General features: G+C 53.1%; 1 protein-coding gene and 1 long non-coding RNA gene across 5 annotated transcripts; one reads left to right on the forward strand and one right to left on the reverse strand.

The window, feature by feature from the left end:
- Micall2 (MICAL like 2) lies at positions 1-27088 on the reverse strand. 4 transcript variants are annotated; one of them, XM_040751255.1, is made up of 18 exons: positions 26781-27087; positions 15383-15431; positions 12532-12673; positions 11546-11736; positions 10743-10858; positions 9497-10187; positions 8697-9184; positions 6459-6700; positions 5684-5777; positions 4933-5087; positions 3621-3773; positions 3390-3454; positions 3193-3316; positions 2625-2715; positions 2452-2525; positions 1829-1943; positions 329-375; positions 1-206 (listed from the first exon to the last, which is right to left on the reverse strand). In XM_040751255.1, exons 1-18 carry the CDS (start codon positions 26921-26923, stop codon positions 133-135), a joined length of 3054 nt encoding a protein of 1017 aa, XP_040607189.1. In that variant the 5' UTR covers positions 26924-27087; the 3' UTR covers positions 1-132. The 4 variants fall into 4 exon arrangements, with proteins under 4 accessions (XP_040607189.1, XP_040607187.1, XP_040607186.1 ...); XM_040751253.1 differs by adding an exon at positions 15843-15969 and having other exon boundaries at positions 8697-10187; positions 26781-26885; XM_040751252.1 differs by having other exon boundaries at positions 8697-10187; positions 26781-27088.
- Positions 16557-19019, forward strand: LOC110342759. Its single transcript, XR_002384925.2, has 3 exons — positions 16557-17061; positions 17867-17981; positions 18282-19019. It is a non-coding gene; the product is annotated as an uncharacterized LOC110342759 (long non-coding RNA).

Below are 27088 nucleotides of genomic sequence, written 5' to 3' on the forward strand. Positions count from 1 at the left end.
TGGGAGGGTATGTCTTTATTGAGAATACAAGGATGCAGAGTGGGAAGCACAGCCCCCAAACATCCCATCTGGGGTCACAGCACCAGTCTCTTCCTGAGAAGGGCCAGGGCCCTGGTGTCAGCCATGGGCAGCTCAGGTCTGCCCGCCTTTGCTCTTTGAGGACCAGATCTTGGAAAAGCTGAACTTGGACTTCTTCTTCTGGAGGCCTGAAGGGAGGACAGAGCCATGAAGCTCCCATACAACGCCTGTGTTTCCTTCCTGCCACTTCCATAGGAAGCCCTGTCCTGGGAAGGACATCCTCCCTGTCCCCTGCTGTACTCATAATTACCCAGGTTCTGGATCATGTTCTCCAGCATTTGGTCCTCTTCTTGTTCCCTGGAATGGGGACAGGCTGAGTGTGAGGGGCGTGGGACCTGGAGGGCTACAGAGAACATGTATGCTCTCTCTCTACTAACACAAGAGGCAGCCCCACATGGCCCTGGCTAGCCCCACACCCCACAGCACCATGAGAGACTCCATTCATCCCTCCATCTCCAGGCAGGTGCCTGCCCTCCCCAGCTTAGCCACTCATCAGTGACATGGGGATAACAGATGACCTATTCTGACAGTGGCTAAGCCCCTGTTGGGGTCACACAGAGTTTGGCTTGAGTTCAGCCTTGGGCCAACCCTGTGTGCCCTGAACATTGGGCCTTGTTTGACACAAGAGAGCTGAGCAGGCTGAACACAGCATGTTTACATTCGTTTCCCTCTGCTCTTGACTGGGTATGACGTCACTAGCTGTCTCAAGTTCCGGCATCCAGACATGGAGAAGCTTTGCAGTCACCAGTAAACACACAGTTACACATATCTGGTTAAAATTAAGTGCTAAGCCAGGCTTGATGGTGTAGGCCTATCATCTCAGCTACTTCTAGGATAACATCCCAGCTGAATCTAAGACAAGAGGATTGAGTTCGAAGTCTACCTGCGCCAAAGAGTAAGTTCAAGGTCAGCCTGGGCAACTTAGTAAGATCATGTCTCAAAATAAAGTAACAATAGTGCTGGGGTTATAACACAACCCTAGAGTCCCCAGTGAGGAGCTGGGGTGTGGCTCAGTGGTAGAGCACCTGCCTAGAATGTCCCAGTGAGGGACTGAGGTGTGGATCAGTGGTAGAACATTTGCCTAGAATCCCCCAGTGAGAGGCTGGGGTGTGGCTCAGTGGTGAGTACCTGCCTAGAATCCCAGTGAGGGGCTGGGGGTGCAGTGTCAGAGTACTTCCTAGCATTCATGAGGCTAAATTTAATCCTCAGCAACACACATACCAGATAAAGATAAAGTAGTTTTAGGGGCTGGCTCAGCAATGAAAGGTACTTACTACTCTTGCAGAGGACCCAGGTTCAGTCCCCAGAACCCACATAGCAGCTCACAACCACCTATAACTTTAATTCTAGGAGATCAGATGTCCTCTTCTGGCCTTGTACACATGTGGTACACATAAATTCTTGTAGAAACACAGACATGTTTAAAAAATAGTAAATAAACAAATCATACTTCAAAGCTATTTTAGACTCGACTGTTCAGTTTCACAGGTCAAAAATCATGGTCTATTAGCCACTCATGGCTGCCACACTGGACAGCATGGATGACAGTCTATTTCCTTCATTAGCTGTACCGGGCAGTGCTGTCCTTAAAGGCTAGGGACCTGAGTGAGAAAAGGCACCACGGGAGGACGTTTCCCCAAACCTGAGTCCTCCTGTGAAATGCACGCTGGGTCCCACTGAGTCAGAGTAGCCTGACAGCCAGGAGCATCTCTGACCCCAGACCGCCCTCCCCAGGTCCCTCGTCCCTTACCGGAGCCGATCCTCATCCAGGAAGTCAACGATGTCACTGCGGTCATTCACAGTGTTCACATATTGACTCAGCAGCTCCTGTTCCCGCTGGCGGTCCCGGGGGGACTTCAGACCCTCTGTGGGGACAGCCTGCTATCAGTAGGAGACCCCATTCTGCTCAGGGACAGGATAGTCACACTGCCTTGTGAGTTGGAGGAGCTTACAGAATGGTTGGATCAAGGAATGGGCCCGCAGAGCCTGAGTGTGTGGCCTCTGGTCTCTATGTCTTTATTATGCAAGGCTGAGGCAGGGGTCCTACAGCCAGGATGTGTTGTGAAGGCTGTCCTCATTGCTCACAGTGCCCCTCTCATGTCATCCCCTTGACCTCATATTAGCTGTTGGGGGCAGGGCAGGGAGCACACTGTGCCATCCTTACTTTGAAGAGCATCAAACTTAGGCACAGAAGAGCTAAGGCATTTGTCCAAGGTCACACAGCCAGAAACATAGGAACAAAAGCCAGAAGCCAGATGGCTTAGCCACAACTGTATCACCATCAGACTCTCCTAGGTCAAGGCAGGGTAAATGGAGAAGTGGGCACATGGGTCTGTGGAGCTCAGGCCATGCTTCCTGGGGGCAGACTCATACCCGGCTTGTCCATCAGCCTCCGCAGCTCATCCTGGAGGTCCAGTTGCCGCTCCTCCAGGCGCTGGTCCTTGGACCTGCAGGACATGCATGTCTGAGGCTCAGCCTGACCAGGCTGTTCCTACCACATCCAAGGGCTGGTCCCAGCAGGGCACTGCAAGGCTCAGGTGTCTCACTTGTACATGAGTTCCGATTCGAGCCTGAGCAGCAATTGCTTCTCACGAATAAGCAGGAACCAGTCCACCATAAGACTATCCTCCGTAGCATCTGTGAAGAAACACAGCTGAAGCAGAGAAGCCACAGAGTGCCTGGCACCCACCCTGGTGCAGAAGGGCAGACCTGGGACAGGGTGAAATCTAGTCAGAGGTACTCAGGAGGGCCTGCAGCCAGATTGGGCATGGCCAATCTGTAACTAGTGTGGGATGGAGTTGGTCAACACCAGTAAGGGGCATGGTCAACCTGCAACCGGTAAGGGATGGACATTCAGTATGGCATAGGTATGAGCAGTCTATGGGAACATGACCTGCCAATAGGGTTATGGCCAGCTCACGGGCATGGCCAGCTGTAGCAGGTGGTCAGCCCATGGAGATGTGGCCAGCCACTGGGAGTGTGGACAGCCAGTAGACATGTGGACAATCACTTAGGGGCATAGAAATCTGATAGTGTGTGGCCACCAGTCACCAGTGGGTACATGGTCAGCTGTGGAGCATGGTCACTGGTAGGGGTATGTCCCAAACTGCTTACCTCCCTCAGCTGCCCGCAGCTGCTTCTCCAGCTCTATACCCCTGAGCTCCAGGGCATCTAGCTGACTCTCAATGTCCTGCAGCTGCCTCTGCAGCTCCTCCTGAGGGATGTAGTTGGGGTGCAGCTGGGGGACCAATGGAGAGTGAGCACAAGCACAGGACCAAAGTCCAGCCATCCCTCATGCCCAGCTGACTCACCCTGATTGGAGAGGTCATGCTCTCACCATGTGAAGCAAGGCCACTGTCCAGGACTGCAGGCCTCTCTAGAAAATAGACGGATGACTGAGACCCTCAATCTCAGGGCACCAAGCCTAACAGAACCTGGGTGTGGCCTGGACATGACCCAACCCATCTATTCTAGGCCATCAGCCCCAGCAGGCATTGCTCCCTTTACCACCTTCTAAACAGAATAGCATCTCTGGGACTGACCTCTTGTCCCCCAGGTGGATGTCTTCTCCTCCTCCTTCTGGTTCTTGGCCTGAGGTTCCTGCTTCTTGAGCTCTGGCTGGAGCCAGTCAGCAGAAACATCAAGGCTGGGAGGCACAGCAAGTTTCTTACGTTGTGACAGAGAAGGAGAGGGAGCTGTGGCACAAAGGTGTGGGGCACAGGCATGTGTGAGGCCTTCTGGCCAGGGCCCTGACACTGACACACACATGGGCACACAGACTACACCTGAACATGCCTAGAACACATACATACCATGCATGAACATGCATGCACACACTTATCCCACTCTTGAACGCATGTTCACATATCTCTCATACCTAAGCATGCATGTACATATTGATATACCATATACAAATATATGTGCATACATTAAATACTATGTCTGGACAGGCATGCACACACATCCCCCATGTAAATGTGTCATACATGACCATATGCATGCACACATATATCTTGTGTCTGAATACATGACACGAGTCAGGACTCTAAGCCTCTACTCTGTCCCAGGACAGCCAGTGTTGCAGTACCATGCACTCCAAGGTAGGACCCTGTTCCTACTGAGATTGGCCACATAAACCCAGAGAGGTAGTGTCCAACGACTCCACAAAACCAGTGCTACTGACACAGAGTATGACCTGGGAAGTGGCCCACAAAGGGCACAGCTATGCTAAAAGCAAATTTGGTCCAACACATACACATTCACAGGTACATTTAAACACACATGTGCATACATGCCTATCACATACACACACATATATTCAGACTATACCTGAACATGCCTTACACACACACATCCCATGCATGAACACACATGTACACACATATGTATAGGCCATGCCTGCATATGTACATTCCATGCCTGAACACACATGGACATACAGACTATACCTGAACATGCCTAGTACACATATATACCATGCATGAACACACATGTACACATTTATCTCATTCTTGAACACATGCTCACATATCTCTTATACATCTCTTATATATATTAAGCATGCATGTACATGTTGATACACTGCATCCAAATATATGTGTATATATAAATCCTATGGCTGGATAGGCATGTACACACATCTCCCATATATACGTCTTATATATGACCACATGTATGCACACACATATACTGTGCCTGAATACATGAGTGCATATTAAATCCACCCAGAAACACACACGCACACACATCCATTCCATATGTAAGCACCCTCTCTGGCTGAGCAGGGCCTCTGCCTGACCCCAGTCGGAGCACATACTCCACACAAAGACCCACCTGAGTACCCATAAGCATTACCTGGGAGGCTGGGCCCAGAACCAGCCGGGTGTGGTGTCCTCTTATGTTGCACGGGAGTCAAGATGACATGAATGCTGGGGTCGGAGCTGCTGGAGGCTTTCCTGGGAGTGTCCCCTGTCTTTGGCTCTGCCAGGACTTCTTTTTGCCCCAGAGTCCTAGGTGGAAGAGAAGGTGAGTCCCAACATAGACAGGGACAGCCAGGAGTCTGTCTCAAAGCCATATGCCTATGTCCAAGGTCTGCATGGTCTGAAGGAAGCTACCTGGCCAGGCCTGCATCATCCTGGCCTCTAATTCCAGTATCTGCCTGCTTCCACCCCTAGAGTACAGGGCTGTGTGCCTTCCCATGCTCTGTGTGGGGCAGAGGTGCCTCAGGCTTGCCAGGACTAGAGGCACTGACACCCACTCCAAGCCAGCCTCATGTAAGCTGCCTGGCATGGCACACCTGCTGCTCTGCATTTACCACATCCCTTAAGTCGTCCCTCTGAGATGAGGTGTCCCTGTCACTCTGTCCCCATCACCTGGCAGGTAGAGTCCCAGGACACTCAAGCTGGTGTGAACCAACTTTGTCTATGGATACTGAAAGGCCCAAGTGTATGTATGCCTTCTGGCCAGAGCTGTACCAATTCCTGGATGTATACTGCCATGCTCCCACACATACTTAACTAGGCACCTGCTGTGTGCTGGCTCAGCCCATACTGCAGACCCACAGGCATGGGTGTGGTCCTGCCAGTGAGCTGCCACCCCTGCTCACCTCCCAGCAGCATTTTTCTTATCCACCGGCTTCAGGCGGGCCCTCCATCCTTCTGGCCCTTCCTCCTGGCCTTCCTGAGAGGTGGAACCTGGACCTACAGATGAAGTAGGTGAGACAGGTTAGGATGTCTCTTCATAGCCAACTACACCTCTCAACACCCCCAGAGCCAACCCAGCACACAGAACAAAGGTGAGGCTTCCAGCTTGGCTGCTGCTTTGTGTACCCTTGAGGGAATCACTGTTGCTTTCTAGGCCTCAATTTCTAATCTGTCAAATGGGTGTTGACACGGAAGGGAATCCCTGTGGACTGACTCTGTGATGGGTGACATGATGAGCAATGGCTGGGCATGGCTACCTACCCATAGTCACTCTTGCTTCACACATAGCAGTGGACTCAACAGAACTGGGATGTCTGGGAAAAGTTGCTAGGGACAGCAGGACCCAAGTCCTAGGCAGAGCCATTTTGAAGGTGGACAGGGCCTCCTTCTGCACCCTGGGGGCACAGCTACGGACAGAAGGCCACGTGGCCTGGGCTTACATATGAATCTAGGACAATGGCCATGGTGTGACCCTGAGGATACTGGCCACAGTCACATAGAGGCAGCAGATGAGGACCCATAGAGAACTATTGGTCCTAAGAGCTGGGCCACAGGACAGCAGATACCCAGAACACCCTTCAAAGAGAAAGACAGCAGGATATATAGCAACACTTGAGTGGTCGACCCCAGGGCCCTGCACCTCGCTACCCCTCCCCATCCCACAGCAGGGACTCTCACCCTTCACTACCGCCATCTCTGCCTGTGGCCTGGAGCCAGCACTGGTCTTCCCAGCCCCTGGAGATGTACCCAGGCTCTTGCTGCCAGTCTGGGTATTGTCCACACTCAGGGGGACTGTAGGCTCCATCTTTGAAGCAGGGGCCCGGGGAACAGTTGAATGTGATAGCCTGGCTGAGGGAGCTTTTTGTGGCACTTCATTCTTGGGAAGGGTGATTGTCACAGAGGCAGTGGCTGGGGAGGACCTGTGGGGAAGAGAGTGGGTATTAGCTATGGGCTCAGGAGTCACTCCCTAAGAAGCTGTTTCCAGAGTGACCCCAATGAACAGAGGACAATTTACCCCAGGCCAAATGGTCCATGGCATCTCCTTGTGGCACTTACATGCATTGGTAGCTGTTTCTACGCTATTAAATCTGGTGTCCATTGTGATTAAAATATCCCCTAAATATACCATGCATGGGGTACCAGAGCTAAAGCACCAAAGAGGGTCACAGGCTGGCCTACACTTGCCCAGATAAGTATTAAGTTACTCATAGGCTGGACAATCCAGCCAGGCACCAGCCCCCACCTGGGCTTCATGGCTCTGGTTACCTACATTCCCTTAGGCAACTCACATGCAGGTACTCAGAGCCCAGGCAACTTGTGGCACCACTCCAAGCTCTGCCAAGTCTATTCTGCAGAGTCAAGACAGAGGCATTTATCACAGCCCAGGAGCAGCAGCGTATTCTCCTCCTAACCCTAGGATCAGCCCAGGATCCTCTGGGTACCAAATGAGGGTGAGTTCAGGCAGTTACAATCCAGGAAAACCCCACCCTGAAATCAAGGACCAACCCAGGATGGAACCTCTTGACTCACTCACTAGACAGTTGTACTGGATTGAATGGGTACCCTAAAACTCAGATCTACTGGGGAACCACTGGGGATCTTGAGGTGTGATCTTATTTTTAAAAGGGGGAAGGTGTTGGGTGGTTGTGGTACATGCCTTTAATCCCAGCACTCGGGAGGCAGAGGCAGGCAAATCTCTGAGTTCGAAGCCAGTCTAGTCTACAGAGGGAGTTCTAGGACAACCAGGACTATACAGAGAAAGCTTGTCTCAAAAAAAGGATATGGGCGGCTCAGTAGACGTGACCACATTATAATGCAGACACACTTGAGTACAGTGGCCCTCATTCAAAACCACTAACCATCTAAGAGACAGGTGACATAGATGTGGTGGTGTGCACCTGCGATCCCAGCCCTGGAACAGTGGAGTTGAAGGTCATCTTATAAGCTGGGCAGCTGGGATACATGAGGCCTTGTCTCAAAAACACAAGGACTGGACTGGTGAGACAGCTCAGGAGATGAAAGTGCTTGCCACGAAAGCCTGGCAGCCTGAGTTCAACCCCCAGAACCCATATAAAGGTGGAAGGGGAAAAAACTCCATAAATTGGTCTCTGACCTCCACACAGGCATTGTGACATATGCACCCCTCCCCTCACACACATTTTTTAAAAAAAGACCAGGGGTGTGGCTCAGTGGTAGAGCCCCTGCCTAGAATTCCCCAGTGAGGGGCTGGGGCGTGGCTCAGTGATAGAGCACCTGCCTAGAATCCCCCAGTGAGGGGCTGGGGCGTGGCTCAGTGATAGAGCACCTGCCTCACATGTGGGATACCCTCAATTCCATCTCCAGCACTCAAAAAAAAAAAAGGACAGAGGAAAGTGGGGTCCATCCAACAATGGAATCAGAGATGGAGGGAGGCTGCTACTAACCAAAGGATGCAGAAACATCCAGATGTTGAAGTGAAAGGACCCTTCCCTGGAGCCCTGGTGGAGCATGTGACCTGCCACAGGATATGCTTCTGCCACTGAAGCTGTCCTGCGAGGGGTGACTGTCCCCCTCTGTGTACACCATGTGGTCAGTGTCTAGTGGAAGACACTATAGTTGCCAGGCACAAAGAAACGCTCAGAGCCCAGCTCCACTCACACAGTCATCTAAGGTATGGAGCCAGGCAGTGTGGCTTCCAGCTCAACATTGCTTTCCCTGCCCACAGACAGGCATAGGGATGCTGGAATACCAATCTAACGTGGGTCACCCGCAGCCACCAAAGCCTGTAAGACCACCATGGCCTGCATCCCTGCTTCTATCCTGTCCCCCACCTCCACTTTCCAGATAAGGAAGCTAAGGCCACACAGTCATGGAAGGACAGGACTTCTCCATGTCCTGGTGGGCAGGTCACAGCCACCCCACAAACCTCCTACCTACCTGCTGGGAGCCTGGGTACCAGCTCCCGTCAGCCCCGGCAGGGCCTTCCGAAGAACACTTAGCGCTTGCTCTCGGCTGCTCTCCTGGGCAGGAGTATCCACAGCAGCAGAGACCTTGTTGGCAGGGACAGTCACCACAACAGGGACACTACCAGTGGGGGCATTCATCACAGTGGGGACCTTGCTGGTGGGGGCATTCACCACAGGGGGGACCCTGCCATCAGTGGCTCTCACCATAGTAGACACCCCGCTGATGGGGGCAATTACCACAGTGGAGACCTTGCTGCTGGAGGTATTCACCATAGGGGAGACCCTACCAGTGGGGGCATTCACCACAGTGGTGACCTTGCTGTTGGTGGAGGTATTCACCACGGGGGAGACCTTGCTGCTGGTAGAGGTAGTCACCATAGTGGTGACCTTGCTGCTGGTGGAGGTATTCACCACAGGGGGGACCTTGCTGCTGGTGGAGGTATTCACCACAGGGGAGACCTTGCTGGTGGAGGTATTCACCATAGTGGTGACCTTGCTGCTGGTGGAGGTATTCACCACAGGGGAGACCTTACTGGTGGAGGTATTCACCACAGGGGAGACCTTACTGGTGGAGGTATTCACCACAGAGGGGACCTTGCTGCTGGTGGAGGTATTCACCACAGAGGGGACCTTGCTGCTGGTGGAGGTATTCACCACAGGGGAGACCTTGCTGGTGGAGGTAGTCACCATAGTGGTGACCTTGCTGCTGGTGGAGGTATTCACCACAGGGGGGACCTTGCTGCTGGTGGAGGTATTCACCACAGGGGAGACCTTGCTGGCAGGACTGTTGCTGGCTGGGGTTGGGGCAGGATTCTGGAAAAATTTCTCTCGGGCTTGCTGGGTCCTAGAGGCTACGGGGGTCCAGGCTGGGGTGGCCGCTGTCTTTGGAGATGTTGTGCTCAAGTTGAGCTGAGTCTTGACACCTTTTGAAGCTGCCTGGCTTTGGGGCACAGATGGGTGAGAGTCCAGAGCACTTGGGTACACAACAGGACGGGAGCCAATGGTTGCTGGGCTGCTGCTCTGGGCAGGTGACAGCCATCCTGTCGGGGAGCTATTAGTCACATGGGTAATGGCTTTGCCATTCAAAGAAGTAGTGGCCACTGGGCTTGTGGGCAGCCTGGACCCTGCAGGGCTCCCCACATGGACACGGGAGGTGGCTGGAGGGTTAAGTTCAGTCTGGGCAAAGCCTCTGGCAGTCTTGTTGCCGACAGCGGGCTCCCAGTCTGCTGCCCTGGTCCTTGACGGTGGCACCTCTCCTAGTCCATTTGCCTCCTGAACCTTCCGTGCGGCACTGACGGGCCTGGTGTCTACAGCAACAGCCCCCGGCTGTCTGGAGGCCAGTTTTGACAACTTGGGGCTCAGAGAGGTGGCTTCTGGGCTGTGATGAGTACAGACAAAGACTCCCGGCTCTCCCGTGGCCCGGTAGGCCCCTGAATGCAGAGTGTTGGAACACTGTTTACACCTGTGGGAGGAAGCCACAAGGTTCAGGGCCTGCGCCCTTGCTCATTTGCCTCTCCCACAAGCACACGGCGCCACACTCCTGTATCCAGTCATGCGGTCGCTGATAAGTCAACAAGTGCTCATTAGACATTTCAATCACTGTGATTTGCAGCTTCCACTGGCACACTTGCCAGAGGTGTGGACACCACAGAAAGTGCTCAAACATGTCACCGGATCCGTACATAAAGACTACATAGTGTGCCCCATTTTCAGGAGTCCAACTACCCCAAGCTCGCAGAAGATTACCATGGGATTCACTCCTTGCCCCCCCCCCAAACCTAGAAGCTTCAGGGAGGCAAGAAGGAGGTTACTAGGGGTCACAGAATCAAAAAGCCCAACACAAAGGGCTGAGATGACAGGGGAGACTGAGTCAGTGTGTCTAGAAGGATATCCCCAAGGGGACATTAGAGGAGGACATTAAGGTTCAATCGTACCATCCCCAGTGGAAGACAGATGCAAGAACTGTGGCGGTGTGGGGGTAAGAAAGGTGCACCCAGACATGCAGCGGGAACCGTACCTGAAGCAGCTTCGGTGGTAGAGCCGCCCGTCGGCCAGGTGCCGCTGCACAAGGTGAACGTGTTTACCACAGACCCCACAGATGCTGCTCACGGAGCTGCCTGCAGTTCTTGGAGCCTGCAGGGAAGTGTCAGGGGCTGCTGAGGTGCAGCTGGCATCTCCAGACTCCCACCTGAACCCAAAGGTGGTCAACAGATCCCACTTTCCAGGCTGAAGACCTGAGACCCTGGGGAGCCGAGTCAGGGCACGGGCGTGGCTGCACACTCAGGGCCTCCACACTGGCCCTGGTGGGGAGCAGGAGACTGATTTTAGAGATCCTGGGACACAGTGTGGGGCTAGAGACAAACGTAGTACCTTCTGCTGCCCCTCCAGGCTCTATGATCAAGTCAATATCACTCTCCCCCCCTTCCAGGCCTGCCTTGCTCTGGCTTCATGGAACCTACAGTAACCACTAAGAGACAGCAGGGGGCACTCAAGCTCAGCACTGCAGGGCTGTCCAGGGATGAGCGGTCCAACCCGGCGTCCCTTCCCATCTGGGAAAGAGGACAATCTAAACCAGCCCAGAAAAGACTGCGGTTCCAGCTCCATCCCACCTGGATGACCTCCCATGTCTCAGTTTACCCATCTGTATTATGGGAATCACTACTCTTGCTACATTGAACTGGAGCTTAGCAGTCACCTCAGTAGGTGTGCTGAATACAAAGCATGGAAAGGGGTACTGTACCCTAAGAGAAAACCCCACACGGCTCTGTGTTTTGGGATATGCATAGCCTTGCAATGCCCACTCAACCAAGATGTGCTTACAGCCTTTGGGAATGGCCCCTCTGAGCCACCCTCATTCCTCTGAACCACGGGGTTTGTCCTAGCTGGAGACAGTGGTGACCTCTGGGCTGGAGCAGGGGAGGGCAACTTGGCAGGCTGGTTCAGGACCTTCTTTCCATAATGGTCTTCAGTGGAGTCTGATGAGGGTCTCTTCATACCAGCCATGCCCCCAACTGGCATGAGACACAGGAAATAAGGTCAGGAGGGTCCCACCCAGAGCATGTTGCTGTGCCCACTGTGAAAGGCCTGGACATCTGGTGGGGTGCAGATCTGGGGAAGGACAGCCCCAGGGCACATTCTTTCCAGCAAACCCTGGCCTGGCCCTCACCACGTCTTCCAGCCGACAACCCCATCTAGGGTCACGGAAAGGGACTTTTCTGTTTCCAAACCAGCATTCTGGGCTGGCCCTCAGCCCGGGGGGATTCCGGAGATTTCTAAAGCTATAAGAGGAATGTGGTGCAGGAAGCCAAACAGCTCCTCAGTTATAGGGCTGGGTGAAGTCCTGGTCTGTCCAGCGCCCCCTGCCCAGCCCTGCCTGAGCCACACAGCTTCCATGGCCACAGTCAACCAGGCATCACCCAGGGTCTGCCAAATGATTCCAGCAGCTAAGAGCTTGGGGGTTGAGATGGGCAAACAGGGTGGAAACACTATGACAAGAAGCCTTGCTTAGTGCTCCCCATCATGACGAGGTTGGGGAATAAGGGAGCCCAGGAACCTCACTCCATACTTGTACAAAGGCCTCTGGTCTCCTTGGTAACAGACATAGCTACGAGGATCCATAGGAGTAGTTGGAGAAAGTTACCCTCCTGCATCACTACCCACCCTCGGGCTCAGTGCTGTGACATGAGGACTGAGGGTGAGCACGGAGCCCAAGAAGGGAGACTCCAGCATGGACTGGTGGTCCTGACGGTACTCTCGGTTTTGGCCATGTTCCTGGCACTGGAGGGCCCTCCTGGACAGGGACTCACTTGGGGACCGGCCATGGAAGTAGTTGTAATACTGTGACACGTAGGTGAGGATGCTCAGCCGATCTGGAACCTTCAAGGCCACCATGTCCTCAGCGTCTAGCAGGGCTGGGATGCCCAGATGTTCCTCAGCCACTTGGAAGGCCTGGATAGGGTTTAAATCAGCAGGACAGGCAGCAGAAAGAACTGTTGCTGGGCCACCAGCCCAGATGAAAGAGAAGGTACAAAGAAGCCTGGGCTACAAGTTCAAAGACCCCTTCCCGAGTGACCTCTCAGGCTCAGTGTGTCCACATGCATAAATGTTCAAAGTCCCAACAGATGCTTCTCAGGAGACTAGCCCCAGAGGGCTTGTATGTTGGGAGCAGGTGCTGTGAATTGAACCCAGGGCCCCCAACTTGCTAGGCAGGTGCCCCACCACTGAGCCACACACACCCCAGTCCTCACAGGGGGATTCTAGGCAGATGCTCTACCACTGAGTCACACCCCAACCTCTCTGTAGGGAATTCTAGGCAGGTGCTCTAACACTGAGCCATGCCCCCAGTACTAGTACTGGTCCTGGACTTGTAATCTTCCTGCCTCAGCCTCATGAATAGCTAGGACTAGGTGGTATGGGTTTGTCCCACACAGCCTGGTTCTAAGAGGCTCTTGGGGTATGTGCTCACCCTACCCCGGAAGCTTATCACTCTAGAAACAGCCCTGCTGGGCCAAGTGTCATCCACTTAGAGCAGCTTGTCACGATACGGCTGACACCCTGTAATGGGGACAAGTTGCACCAGGATAGGAAGGCCAGGAGCCTACACATACAGAGCACCACGGAATACCATCTGGGTAGATTGCCAACTCAGTGCCTCTCCCACCGCCTGCTGCCCATCACCAGCACCAAAGCCCCAAGGAGGCTCCGAGCACTGACCCACGTCCTTGCTTGGCCCTCCCAACTTGCTTCTCTCACCAGGTAACCTCTGGACTCCCTCTATATTTCCTGTCCACTTCTGACTCCTGACCTCACCTAGACACCCACCTGTGGTTGTTGATGACTTTTACCCACTCAAGTCCTTCTCAAATTGCCAGCTGTGGCTGCAGGCCTGTCAACTGCTTGGGAGTCTGAGGCAGGATGATCATGAGTTCAAGAGTATGTTGGGCTCCAGAGTGAGTTCAAGGCCAGCCAGGCCTACTTAGGAATACTATCTTAAAATAAAAAGTAGAAAGTAACCGGGTATTGGCGGCGCATGCCTTTAATCCCAGCACTCGAGAGGCAGAGGCAGGTGGATCTCTGTGAGTTCAAGGCCAGCCTGGTCTACAGAGCAAGTGCCAGGACAGCCTCCAAAACTACACAGAAAAACCCTGTCTTGAAAAAAAGGTAGAAAGTAGGCTAAGAATATGGCTCAGCCTGAGAGCTTCTGCCTAGAATCCCCCAGTGAGGGGCTGGGGTGTGGCTCAGTGGAGAGCACCTGCCTAGTATGTATGCAAGTTTAAATCTCAACAGTGCAAAACAAAATACATAAAATCTAAAAACTGTAAAACTCCACCAGCTCCATTTAGCCAGGACAGAGGTCACTGGTGTCCTGGCCCAGCCCCTGGTGACTTCCAGGGCTCTCTTGCAGTTCCCTTCACTGAGGCTCCTCTTCTAGATGCCTGTGTGACCTCCATGAGGATGCCGAGTTGGAGTCCCTATGCTGTTCCCACATGTGCAGCCCCTTCAGGCCTACATAACACACTCATACCAAGTCTCAGATCTTCTCTGACCCACATAACAGGTTCGGGATCTGGCCACTCCCACAAAGATCATGTGTACGCTCTGTGTGACCTCTGCACCAGATACTCCTTTCTCCTGCAGTCTGAAGGAGAGCCTCCAGGTCTACACTTCCCAGAGGCCCAGTCTCACTGGCTTGGAGGGAAAGTTCAGAGTCTTTTCTCCACCATTCCCTGCACCTGCCTCAAGACCCCACCCCACCCTGGCCCCTCAACTATGTGCCCTGCCCAGCACTCTGCAGACCCAGGACCTCCGCCCACACGGTCACTCCACCCAGGATGACTTCCTGAGAGCATCCACAGATCTGCCAACACTACAAGCCAGCTGCCACACTCATCGGGCAGTATTGGAGAAGACTTAGGTCTTCATGTTTGCTCCATGAGCAGTTTACTCAATGAGCGATATCCCTAGCCCCCGGTGCTGGGATTAAAGGCAAGTGCTACCATGCTCAGCCCGGAACTGAGTCTTTAACTGTATTTCATGATAATTAAGTTACAGAGACTGCCCTGTCTGGGCAGGTAAAGCATCTCATGTCTGCTGTCTCAGTCCTCCCCAGAGATGCCAGTGTCAGGAGCCCATGAGGACCATGCTTGCCTCAGAGTAAGAACAGATGTGCGTCAGTTCAAGGGACAGACAATGGGGCACATCTTATAGCAGGGAGACTTAGGCTGGCAAAGGGAAGGGTCTCACAATGGCAGTACAGGGTAGTTAGTTCTGGAATCAAGGGGCCAGGGAAGGTGGTCCTGCCTACCCCCAGGACCCTCCCACAGCTTCCTGGGGCGTTGCTCTGCCCTGGGTGGAACAGTCAGGCCATCCACAGAGAAGGAGGTTGGCTGCTACTCCCTGGGACTCCACTGTCCCAGTAAGGAAGAGAGTAGTCCATGGGGCCTAGGATCCAAGATCAAAGGCTGCTCTCAGAACACAGGCTGCCCAGCTTGGAACTGGCTGAAGAGCTGTGGGGAGGCCAAATCTCCAGAACGGTCCCCTGGGTAGCCTAGTGGAAGGCTCACTGCACTGAGATGCAGTGGCCATTCAGATAAGAGCTGAGAGTTCAAGACAGAGGGCTTAGAGGGCAGGGCAATGGGCATTAGCTAGTCAACTCACCAGCTTGTTGTTCTCGTAAATGTTTTCCTTCCGGAGGGCACTGAAGTTTCTGGAAAGTAAAAACACTTATGTCAAGTCAGGTGTGATGGTGCACGCCTTCCATCTCAGCACTTAGAAGGCAGAGGCAGGTGGATCTCTGTGAGTTCAAGGCTGGCCTGACTATACAGAGAGTACCGACAGGCAGGTCTATATAGGGAGACTTGGTCTCAACAAAATAAAGCATTTATATCCAAAGCCACTCAACTCTAAGAAGGAAGCAGGGCCCCGGGGGCCATCTTGCCCAAATGGGGAAACTGAGGCTAGGAGAAGAAGGGCTGCGAATTAAACAGGTCTTGAGCAAATGCATGATGGCCAGGCTGGTACCAGGTCTAGCCTATGACCTACTCTGATCATAATGATGTGGCCACCTCCTATCATCTAGATACTGGTGACTCACAGTGGCCCCCAGATCAGCCCTCACCTCCAGCCCCTGAGGCTTGAGCTCTTGCTCGCCATTCCTGACCCCATCAGAAGCAGCAGGAGACAAATCCAGAAAAGTACAGCCACCAGTCCAGGGCGGTCCAGCTAAAACAGCTCAAAGTGGGTCCCTTCCAATGGAGAAAGGACAACACGGGGTTAACACGGGAGGCCCTAAGGCGGGGAACATCATATAGAGGGATAGAATGCCACAGGACTAGCTGGTGACTCTGCCCATGGTCACCACTTACAATTTTGTGGCACCTTCTGCAGAGGGTGCCGTTCTGACCAGCTCATAAACACATAATTCCTCAATGCTTACAGGTCCTGGGGGCTGAAACACTGAAGGCATAGAGGCTTGGGGACACACACGAGACACTCAGCAGGAGGCAGGGCCAACCATTCCATCTTTCATTCACGAGGTGTGAGTTGGTACTCACTAGATGCCCCACCTGGCCCCTGGGAGGGCTTCAGAAACGAGTCCATATGTGATCATGGGTCCTAGGAAAAAGGTACCCCAGGCAACCTAGACAGTAGAGCTTTCTTGAAGAAGCTAAAGGTGCCACCCACCCAGGTATCCAGCGGGGCCCTAGACTCCATGTGCATGCCACAACATGCCCGGACACACCCCAACATGACACATCCCAGCCCACCTGAAAGCTGCCTTGCCCAGTTCCATGTTGCTAAGAGAAGTCAGCCAGAGCCTGCTGGCATCCCTGGGGAAGCTGGTTAAAGAGTAACTGTCCATCCACCCACTTGCTGTCTGTGGGTCCCAGGAGGCAGCTGCTGCCACTTGAGTGACCTAAATTGTTCCAGAAGCTTCCTGGCACAGAGGAAGGGTCTCTGACTAAACACTGTCCTGTTTCTTAGTGTCTGCCTCAGACAAACCACTTCCCTTGGGACCCCAGTTTCCCTGCCTGTGAGGACAACACTGCTTCAGAGACTGAATTCTCTTTCTTTTCTTAGTCTTATTTTTCTAGTTAAAATATTTATTACATTTTATTAGTCATGTGCTTGTGTGTGTATGGGTGTACCACAGGTGTGAGGGACAGAGTCGGTTCCCTTTTTCCACCATGTGGATCCTAACTGAACGCAAGTGATCAGGTTTGGCAGCAGGCTCATCACCCATCGACTTATTTTTGCCAACCCAAGCTTAAAACTTTTTCTTTTCCTTTTTTCCCCCCTGGTGCTGGGAATAGAACTTAGGGACTCATACATGCTAGGTAAGTATGTTACTACTGTGTTATACTCTCAGTCTTCTATGCATTTGTGTGTGTGTGTGTGTGTGTGTGTGTGTGTGTGTGTACATGTGTGTGTGTGCAGGTACGTGTGGAGGCCAGAGGTCAATGTCACCTCTCTTCCTCAGTCACTCTCCACTTTACTTTTTGAGGGTCTTTCTGGGAAGCTGGAGCTCACTGATTCAGCTAGAAGGTCAGGAACTCCAGGTATCCTCCTGTCTCCAACCACCACCTCCCAGCCCTGAGATTACTGATGTGTGCCACCACACTTGCCTGTCTCCATGGGTTCTGGGCCCCATGCTTACGTGACAAAAGCTTTACCAACTGAGCTATCTCCTCAGTCCTTCTTTCCCCCTTCCCTTCCTCTCCCCTGTTCCCCTCATCCTGCTACTCCCTCTCTCCCTTCCTTCCTTCCCCAAGGTTTCGCCCTCATCCATGCTAAAAATACCTCTTAGCACTGGAGCTCTATCTCAGCCCCAAATTTGAGTCTTGTTTAGGACGCCACTTGACCAGATGTGACAGTCATGTCCCCAATACACAGACATGTCTCAACAATGACGCAGGAAGGTCCTGGGTGCCTACAGCCACCTGGCCCGGGATGGCTTAGCTCTGAAGCCGGTCTGCCTGCAGAAGTCAGGTCTTATCCAATTCTAAGTCATGAGGACCCTCAGAAGCCTGAGCTGTGAGCTCATTTTATAGACCAAGTAAAATGATACTGGTCAGTCCTGTCACATGGTGGGGTGGACTGCAATGTGCCCCCCTCCCTCCTTAAAAAAACCTCCCTCTTCAGCTTTCAGCCCAGCCAGCTGCCAGCTGCCCAGCCCTTCAGGAAACTCTCGGCACTTCCGGCCAGGACCACCTCCGATAACGCATCCCAGATGCCAAGACCACCAGCATAGTAAGAGGTAAGCCAACAAACGACAAGATTGGGAAGGGCAGGTTTCAGACCCCAGAAGTCGGGGTGGCCTCCATGCACCTCAGTGGGCACCATCTACCTGAGCCTGTGTCCAGATGCTAGACTGTCCAAGGGTGGGCATGTGGACTGTCCAGCCTGCAGCCGGCAATCCAGAGTCCTCCAGCCACACTGGTCCCTCCCATCCCCCACCCCTTTGAAAGCACAAGTTCTTCTCCAGCGCCCAGGGTCACTGACCTAAATGGCTACTGCTAGGAGGCTGGACAACAAACTGTGTTTTGTTTCCAAACAGAGCAGGAAGAGGCCAGCTACCAGCCTCCTACTTTCGCCTCTGAACACCCAGGGGGCCCAGCACCTCCCTGCAGCTCCATTTTGTCATCTAGCAGACAGTTTCATGTACTCCAGAGTCTTCTAGACCTCAACGGTGCAGCCACACTCTGAGACGGCGCACGGTACAGAGACTGAGACAGCACATTCATTTCCAGCTAACTCTCAGGGCCAAGTGTAAACTGCTTCCCGGGGCCCAAAGGTCTCCATGACCAAACAGAAGCACCCTGGCCAGTCACCACAGCCCAGCCTCTGCACCTCAAGTCAAGTTGTTCCTTACCTCTACCTGACACACTGGCCAAGGTTTCCCGAGGATACTCAGATCCCAAGTGGACATGTATATGCCTTTGCTTACCCATTCCCTGACCTCAAGTCCCCCTTGGCATGGGGTACAGGAGGTAGTACTTCTGTCCCTCAGTTGCTGAGGCCTGAGCTAGCCAACAAGGCAGTCCATCAGAACTACCTTAGAATTCCTTTTCATTATTATTACGTGTATACACATGATGTGGAGGGTGATATGTATGTTTCATGTGTAGACACCAGAAGACAGCTCTGTGGAATTGGCTCTCTCCTTCATTTGTATGTGGGTCCTGGGGATCAAACTGGGTTTGTGCAGAAAGTACCTTTACCCATGAGCCACCTCTCTGGTCCTGGAGTTTCTGTGTAACTTTATTTATGTATGCTTTAAAGATTTGTTTATCCATTGTTTTGGGTTTTTTTTTGTTTTGGGTGTTTGTTTGTTTCCCCTGACAGAGTTTCTCTGGGTAGCAGTTCTGGCTGTCCTGGAACTCACTCTGTAGACCAGGCCAGCCTCCAACTCAGAGATCAGACCGCCTCTGCTTCCGGAGTGCTGAGATTAAAGGCGTGCACCACCACCACCTTGGATCCTCTGGAACTGGAGTAATAGACAGTTGTTAGCAGCCATGTGGATTCTGGGAACTGAATCTCTGGTTGAGCAGCCAGTGCTTTTTTAACCGGTGAGCCATCTCTCTGGCTCCTACTTCCTCAATTTTGAGAGAGGATATCACATATCCCAGGATGGTCTAATTCACTTTGTGGCCAAGGATAACCCTGAACTCCTGATCCTGCTACCTCTTCCTACAGGTGCTAGGATTACAGGTGTGAACCATGCCTGGAGTTCTGACTGAGACCACCAAGGAGGGACTCAGCATCCTTGCAGGAAGCCCTTCGTGGCCAGCTTCCCAAAAAGCATCAAGGACCCAGCATGGATGCAGCATCATATTCCAAACTGAGTACTTGCAGTGGCTACATCAGAGCTAAAGTTTGAGACGGGGTCTCAGATAGTCCAGGCTGGGCTCCCTAGGTAGCTGAGCTAGTTAGTAATGATGTCAACTTGACACAGGCGAGGGTCATCTGGGAAGAGGGAACTCAACTGAGAAAACACCTACAGGCAAGCCAGTGGGACATCTTCTTAATTGATGTGGTAGGGCATATCCCCCTGAGGGTTGTGCATCCACACACCCTGAGCAGGAGGTCCTAGGAGCTATAAGAAAACAGGCTGAGCAAGCCATGGGAGCAAGCCAGTTGGCTGCTGTCATTCATGATTTCTGCTTCAGTTCCTGCCTCCAGGTTCCTGCATTGCCTTCCCTCAATGACATGGTGTGAACTGAAAGTATAAGCCAAATAACCCCTGGGTGGTAGAAATAGGAATGGCCCCCATAGGCTCACATATTTGGATGCTTGGCCATTAGAGAGTGGTCACCTGGCAGGGATTAGGAGGTGTGGCCTTGTTGGAGTAGGTATGGCCTTGTTGGACTGTGTGTCACTGGGGATGAGCTTTAAGGTTTCAAATGCTCAAGCCAGATCCAGTGTCTCTCTTCCTGCTGCCTGTGGATCTGGATGGAAATTCTCAGCTCATCTAGTACTATGTGTGCCACCTTGAGGACCTGAGTTCAATCCCCAGAACCCATGTAGGAAACCAGGTGTGGTGGCTGTAACTTGTAACTCCAATGCTCCGGAGGTGGAGACAGGAAGATTTCTGGGGCTTTCTGGTCTGCCAGTCTAGCTTATTTGGTGAGCGCCAAGTCAGGGAGAGACTCTCTCAAAAAACAAGGTGGGGCCCGAGGGCTCAGCGGTTGAAAGCACTTGTTGCTCTTGCAGAGGACCTGCTCAGCGCTCAGCACCCACATGGTGGCTCACAATGGTCTGTAACTCCATTTCCAGAGATCTGCAGCCCTCTTCTGACCTCCACAGGAACCAGGCATGCACATGGTACACAGACACACATGTATTCAAAATACTCATGAACATAACATAAAATTTAAAAGTATTTTTTAAGAAATTCAAAAATAAAAACAAGGTAGTTAGCATCCAAGAATGATGCCCTATACATGCACTCATGCACACACATATAACATACACACATGCATGTCAAGGGCACATGTGGCAACACACATGCACTCACAGTATAACTGGACTTAGAGACAGGGTCATCAGAGATGTGATCAAGTAAACATGGGGTCACTGGGGTAGCCTGACCTGAGGTGTCTATGTCCCCTGGGCTTCGGGGAAACTTGGACAGAGACACACACAGAGGTGGGAGGGTGTGAGGACATGAGGGACCACAGCAGGCTGTACACAAACCAGCAGAGAGATAAGCAAAGCTCCTCTCCATAGCCTCTGAAGAACAGGCCCTGCCCATATGCCCATCTCAAACCTCCAACTTCACTTATCTCTCCAGTTCCCGGGATCAACCCTTGGGCCTCACACACACTGCTGGTCTCTACCGCAAAGCTACAGCCCCCAGCTGTCAGCCTCACAGTCACTGAGACCAAGTCTCCCTGAGTGTGTAGCTCAGGCTGGTTTGGAATTTAGGCACCACCCAAGCTAACCTGGAACTTGAGATCCTCCTGCCTCAGCCTCTTTGGGTTGGGGCCAGAGACACACAACACTATACTTGTTAGATTCCTTTGTTCAAGCCATCTGAAAGAAGACTCTGTCATTCTCTTATTCTTTCTTTAGTTTTCCGTCTGTTCCTTTATTTTGCGTTCGTATGTGTATAGGAGGGACGTTTCTGTGGGGGCATGAATGTGTGAACACATATGGAAGTCAGACATCAGCCTTAGGTGCCATTCCTCAGGAGCCGTCCATCCCATTTTTGAGACCGGATCTCTCACTGGGGCCCGGAATTTGCCAGTTAGAACAGGCTGGCTAACCAGCAAGTTCTGGCCGTCTCCTGTCTCTCCCTCCCCAGCACTGGGATTACAAGTACACACCACTATCCCTGGTCTCTGTACATGGGTGCTGGGGAGTGAACTGTGTCCTCACCTCCCCAGCCCCTATTGCAAATAAATAATGTAAATAAATATTGTAAACAAACTATGGGGTAAACTATGAGATGCACACCCACCAGTGTGTAGATGACCGAATAGCCTGAGGCATGAACAACCAGGCCACCACCCATCAGACACAATGACCCCCCCCATAAACTTTAGCTGTGGAGAAAGCCAGCCTCCAGCCCCCCAGCATCTCCCGGGGGGGCCTTGGGAATAGTCCCCCCCTTTTCTAAATTCCCACATGGCTGACTCTGCATTCTTGTATTTCCTGGAAGAAAACTCTACTATGCAGGGGTAAGCACCAGGCTGAAAGGGGAATTCCCAGCTCAGTGTTATCTCTAGGCAAATCCAGCACATCTGGAGTTAATCCCACTGGCAAGAAGGCAGAGAGAAGAGACAGCTAGAGAGAGGCCTGCAGCTCCAAAATGGAGAGGGGGGTCCAGGGTGAGTGTGGAAACCAAGAGGAGCAAGCGGGATGGCAGGGAGACCAGCTTCCTAGGAGCCTGGGAACCAGGCACAGGGTACAAGGTCTCTAGGAGGTCAGCACCCCGCTGGGTTGTCCCCTGGGAGGGCTGCAGCCCCCTCCCACAGTCCTGGACAGTTTTAGCTGGATGGCAGTGGCAGGGGTCTGGGCAGCCAGCCTCAGGCTGGAGAACAGAGGGCTTCTATGCCTAAGCAGCTTCCTGCTGGCCGAAGCCTGTGTGGGAGGGAAGGAAGCTGGCCTTGCCTCCTGGTCCACTCTCAACTCTAGCCAGGGAAGCTTTGAGATAGGGCACACCCTGGGAAACCCCTGACCTTCAGCGGGAGAGTCTATAGTCTAGACAGAGGCAGAGGCCCCACCCAAGGGACCCCTACAAAGGCTGCCTCAGCCACCTACTGCCTCTAGCAGTGGCCTTGACACTAGCTTCCAGAGCAGTAGGGGCCTTCCTCAAGGTCACCCCACCAATGACCATGAGCTGGAAGTTTCCACAGAACTCTGGCTTTATAGCATGTGTGGCAGTGCATACATAATCCCAGCACTCTTGGCTAAAGCGGGAGACTTGGTCCAAGTTTGAAACAGCCTGGGTTATGCAGTGAGTTCTAGACCACCCTGGACTCTATATCAAGACCCTGTCTCCAAATAAACGACAGAACGCCATCATTGGGGCTAGGGGAGGTGTGGCTCAGTTGGTAGGATACTTGCTTAGGATGCATGAAGCTCTGGGTTCTATAAATGCCCAGCACTATATAAATTGTGCATAGTGGTGCACATCTGTAATTCTACCACTCAGGAGATGGGGGCAGGAGGATCAGGAGTTCAAGGTCATCCTTGGCAACATAGTGTGCTCAAAGCCAGCCTGGACTACATGAGAGCCCTGTTTCAACAAAAGAGAAAGATGCCAGACATGGTAACACACACCTTAATCCCAGCACTTGGGAGGCACAAGCAGGTGGATCTCTGTGAGTTTAAGGCCAGCCTGGTCTACACAGCCTTTGGGGCTATATAATGAGACTGTCTCAAAGAGAGAGAGAAAGAGAGAGAGAGACAGAGAGACAGAGACAGAGAGAGACAGAGAAAGACAGAGAGACAGAGAGACACAGACACACAGACAGGTTGGCAAGACAGCTCTTCGGGTAAAGGCTCTTCCATACATGTCTGACAGCCTGAGTTCAATCTCAGGGTCCCACAGGGCTCTCCTCCAGAGAGGAGCTTCCCTGCAGCAACCTCTCCCACCTCTTGACTCAGATTCATAGGATACTATGCCTCTGGCCCCGTGGCTCCACTTAGCCCTATGGTGGCTCCGGGTGAGGTCCAAAGGGAAGCAGGCCCCATTGCAGCTCCCTCTGTGGGGCAGGGCTGCTGACTAGGGGTGGGCTGGCTGCTGTGCTGGGTGGCTCCCCAGCTCTCTCACCTGGCAGCTGCAATGTTGCTTCATTGCGGAAACGTCCTTGTGGGCAGGCACCCTTAAATTCCGTGGAAAACCCAGGCTCTGAGGCATGAGGCAGGGAGCGGGCCCAGGTGGCCTCACTGGAAAACCTGTTTCCTCAGTCCCGTGGGCCTAGTGGGAGGGTCAGGGACGTCAGGGACACAGCACACGTGAACTCACTGTCTGCAGCCTGGCCCCACCTGGCTGGCCCCATGCCCAGACTTGCTCCCTCACAGCTGTGTTCCACCAAGGGCCACAGGAAGCACACTCAGCAGGCAGGAGGAACCTCTGAGGTCAGACAAAGGAAAGGACTTCCTGGTGGCAAAGCTAGTGACAAGGAGACAGGATGTCCACCTTCCTGCTGCCAGAGGGTCTTCAGGGGAAGGAGAAGTGAACTAGAGTGCTGGGGTGCTGGGACCTCACCCCATCCCTGCCAAGACCTGACCTCAGGGCTCCTCAGAGGACAGCCCCTCTGTACCCGTGGTCCATCATACTTTTCCTCCCCTTCCGGTAGTCACCCAGCTTTGCCGTGAGACATCCTCCGGCCCCACCTCACCCACCACCTGGGCCAGAGCACAGCAGGACACAGGCTGGGAGCTTTTTTTTTTAAATTACGTTTATTTATTTGGAGGAGGAGACACATAAAACAGTGTGCACGTGTGTAGCTAAAATGACAATTTGGAGGAGTCATCTCTCTCCTTCCATCATGTGGGTGAGTCCTGGCAGATCCAAGACAGGTCATCAGCAAGCCCCTTTACCCACTGAGTCATCTCGACAGCCCACACTGCCGGGGGGGGGGGTGTGTTAAGGCTTAGATTTAGATGGCATCCCCTCCTCCTGTACTCAGACACATTTTAGAAGAGTGGTTGACGCTGCGACCCTTCGATACAGTTTCTCATGTTGTGGTGACCCCCAACCATAAAATTATTTTCATTGCTACTTCATAACTGTAATTTTGCTGCTGTTATGAATTGTAATGTAAATATCTGATATGCAGGATATCTGATATGCATGACCTGTGAAAGGCTCGTTTGACCCACAACGGGGTCGAGACCCACAGGTGGAGAACCACTGCTTTGGAGTTGCACCGACCACTGAAATTTCTGCCAAAATCCCCACTCCCTTCCCACCGCTGCTATTACAGATGTCCACACCAAGGAATACGTGTCCTCTGATTCCCAAAGGCCAGCTATCCAGCGTCAAGGTGTAGCAGAGTCATACTCACGGGAAGGGTCCTTCTTATCCCTCCCAGCTTCTGGGAGCTCCAGAGTGTCCCTTAGCTTATGTCTCCATCCCTGAACTCCCTAGTTCTGTCACTTCCAAACTCCAAATCCACAGAGGCTCCTCCCAAGCGTCTACCACATCTACTGAGCTCCAGCGGCATGCCCTTACGTGTGGAGCTCCAGTTACAGGGAGACAGGCCACCTCCAGCTTGCACACAGCATTATCTAAGAGACTCCCCATCATCTTGAGCTCCCAGTCCAGCTGGGACAGACAGCAAGGAAGTCAGCCATGTGCGGGATAACCCACCCAGGATGGAACTCAGCGGGCGCCTCTTCCTCCAGCCTCCTTCCTGCCACAGCCTCTTGGTTCCCTGTCATCACCTTGAACTTCTGTCTCTGAGACCAGGAAGTTGCTCCCTGCACACTGGGGACTGAGGTGATCTTACACAGTATACAGCAGGCACTCAGTAACTGTCAGTTAAGCCAGCAAACATTCGGCACTTGCTGGTGCCGGCATATGTGTGTATATACAAGTACACAGACAAGCACAAGCTTACACCTCTGCATGTGCATCTCTCCTTCTCTGTGGGCACTAGGTGTCGGGCCAGGAGCATGCATATCCCCTGCCTCAGAGCAGATGCAAACCCTGTATCTGCAAAGGCCCTGGCCCTGTCTAGTTACCAACTGAGGCTGTTAGGCCAGCCAAAACCCACACCATCGTCTCCTCCTATGAAAATTTGTCACAGTTCTCATGTAGGCTCCCTGCTCTGGACCATCATCCAGCCTCACACTGCACCATCCGGAGAGACCTGGACCCACCAAGTCCACATCCCTGGTCCAACATCCATCAAAGCTTTCCACTTGCCGTGTAACTGATGGCCCACTGAACTCACAACATCCACCTCCCTGAGAGTGACCCAGGCCCATGCCAAGGGGCCTCTCCAAGCAGCTCGGGGCAGGGGGGGGCGCATATTTCACAACCATAGGGCAGAATATTATTTCTTGCTCAAGATTCCCACTTCCGGGGCAGAGCAAAGCTTGGCACAAGGGATCTGGATGGTATCAGGCCTGGCTCTGCCTGCTGTGCTGTGTGGCCTGAACAAGAGTTTCTTCTTGCTGTTGTTTTTGTTTTTGCTTTTTTCCTTTTCTGAGCCTCACTTTCCCAGCTCTCCACAAATGCTGCCTAGAGCCTCACTCAGCCTCAAGCCCTCCTGAGAAACACTCCCAGACCAGCCACTCTGACTCTAGCTACCATGTCTCAGGACAAAGCTTCTCTCCGAAGAGCATGGGCTACAGGTGATCTTGTCCCATTCCAGGACTCTGGTCACCAGCCTAAGTTAGGTCCCTGTAACAGACAGTCTGTCAAAGCGTTAGCTGAGTGAATTACTGACGGATCAGCTGTGGGGCCAAGGTGCCTCAACAAAACCGAGCCAGCTTGCTTCCCAACTTCCTATGCCAAGACTCTTCTTTGGTAAAAGACTTTAGACTCCATCCCCTGCCCACTCCTGCAACTTCCAGATATGGTGGCACAGTCTCCATTGTCACCCCCACCCCCTATAACCCCAAGGTGCTAAAAGGCTTGGGCTTCCCTCATTGATGGCTTTCCCAAAGATGCCTGGACAAGAAGGGGAAAAGGCAGTATTCCCACTAGAAGCCCCAAGTGACCCTGATTTGGGCTCCAAACCTCTAACAGCACAGGGTCTCAGAAGGCCCCCCAGGAGCTGCTCCTTTGCCCTTTCTCAGGGAGCCAGGAGAAAGCAGACGCTATCCTGAGTCACCACTGACTAAGCCGGCTGGACAGCCCACGTCCTGGCCCCTGGCCCAGCTGCACTTGGTGGCCTGCACAGAGGCCACTTGACTGCAGTAGCCCTGGGGGCCACCGAGTGGGCTATGCCTGCAGTACTCTCTCCTGCCCCGGTGGCCCATCTGAAAGGGGTGTGTCTGCAAACTCTGACCCGGATTCTGGGGCAGGCGTGGCCTCAGTTTCCCGTTTGCAGCGGCACTTCAGAGCCAGACAGAGGGGTCAAACAGCACTCACATAAGGTCAGGCCGGTGTCGGTGCAGGATAGCGCAGAAGGCCAGGCCATCGCGGAAAGAGGTGGTCATGTTGGTGATGCTCACGTCCCGGTAGCCCTCGCACTGCTGCCGGCACCACTCTTGTAGGGCCTTGATGGCCGCCATAGGGGCGGCGGGCCGAGCCGGTGGCTCGTGGAGCTGGCCACAGGCCCCTTTCGGGCCGAGACGGGGACGAGGCCCGGACCCGCCGACCACCACTCGGATTAGAAGAAGAGCGCGCGACCGGTGCCCCACATTGAAGCAGCTTGCGAGGCCTCCGGCCCCGCCTCC

Source organism: Mesocricetus auratus, unplaced genomic scaffold, assembly GCF_017639785.1.
Source record: "Mesocricetus auratus isolate SY011 unplaced genomic scaffold, BCM_Maur_2.0 Super-Scaffold_100008, whole genome shotgun sequence".
Classification (NCBI taxonomy): domain Eukaryota; kingdom Metazoa; phylum Chordata; class Mammalia; order Rodentia; family Cricetidae; genus Mesocricetus; species Mesocricetus auratus.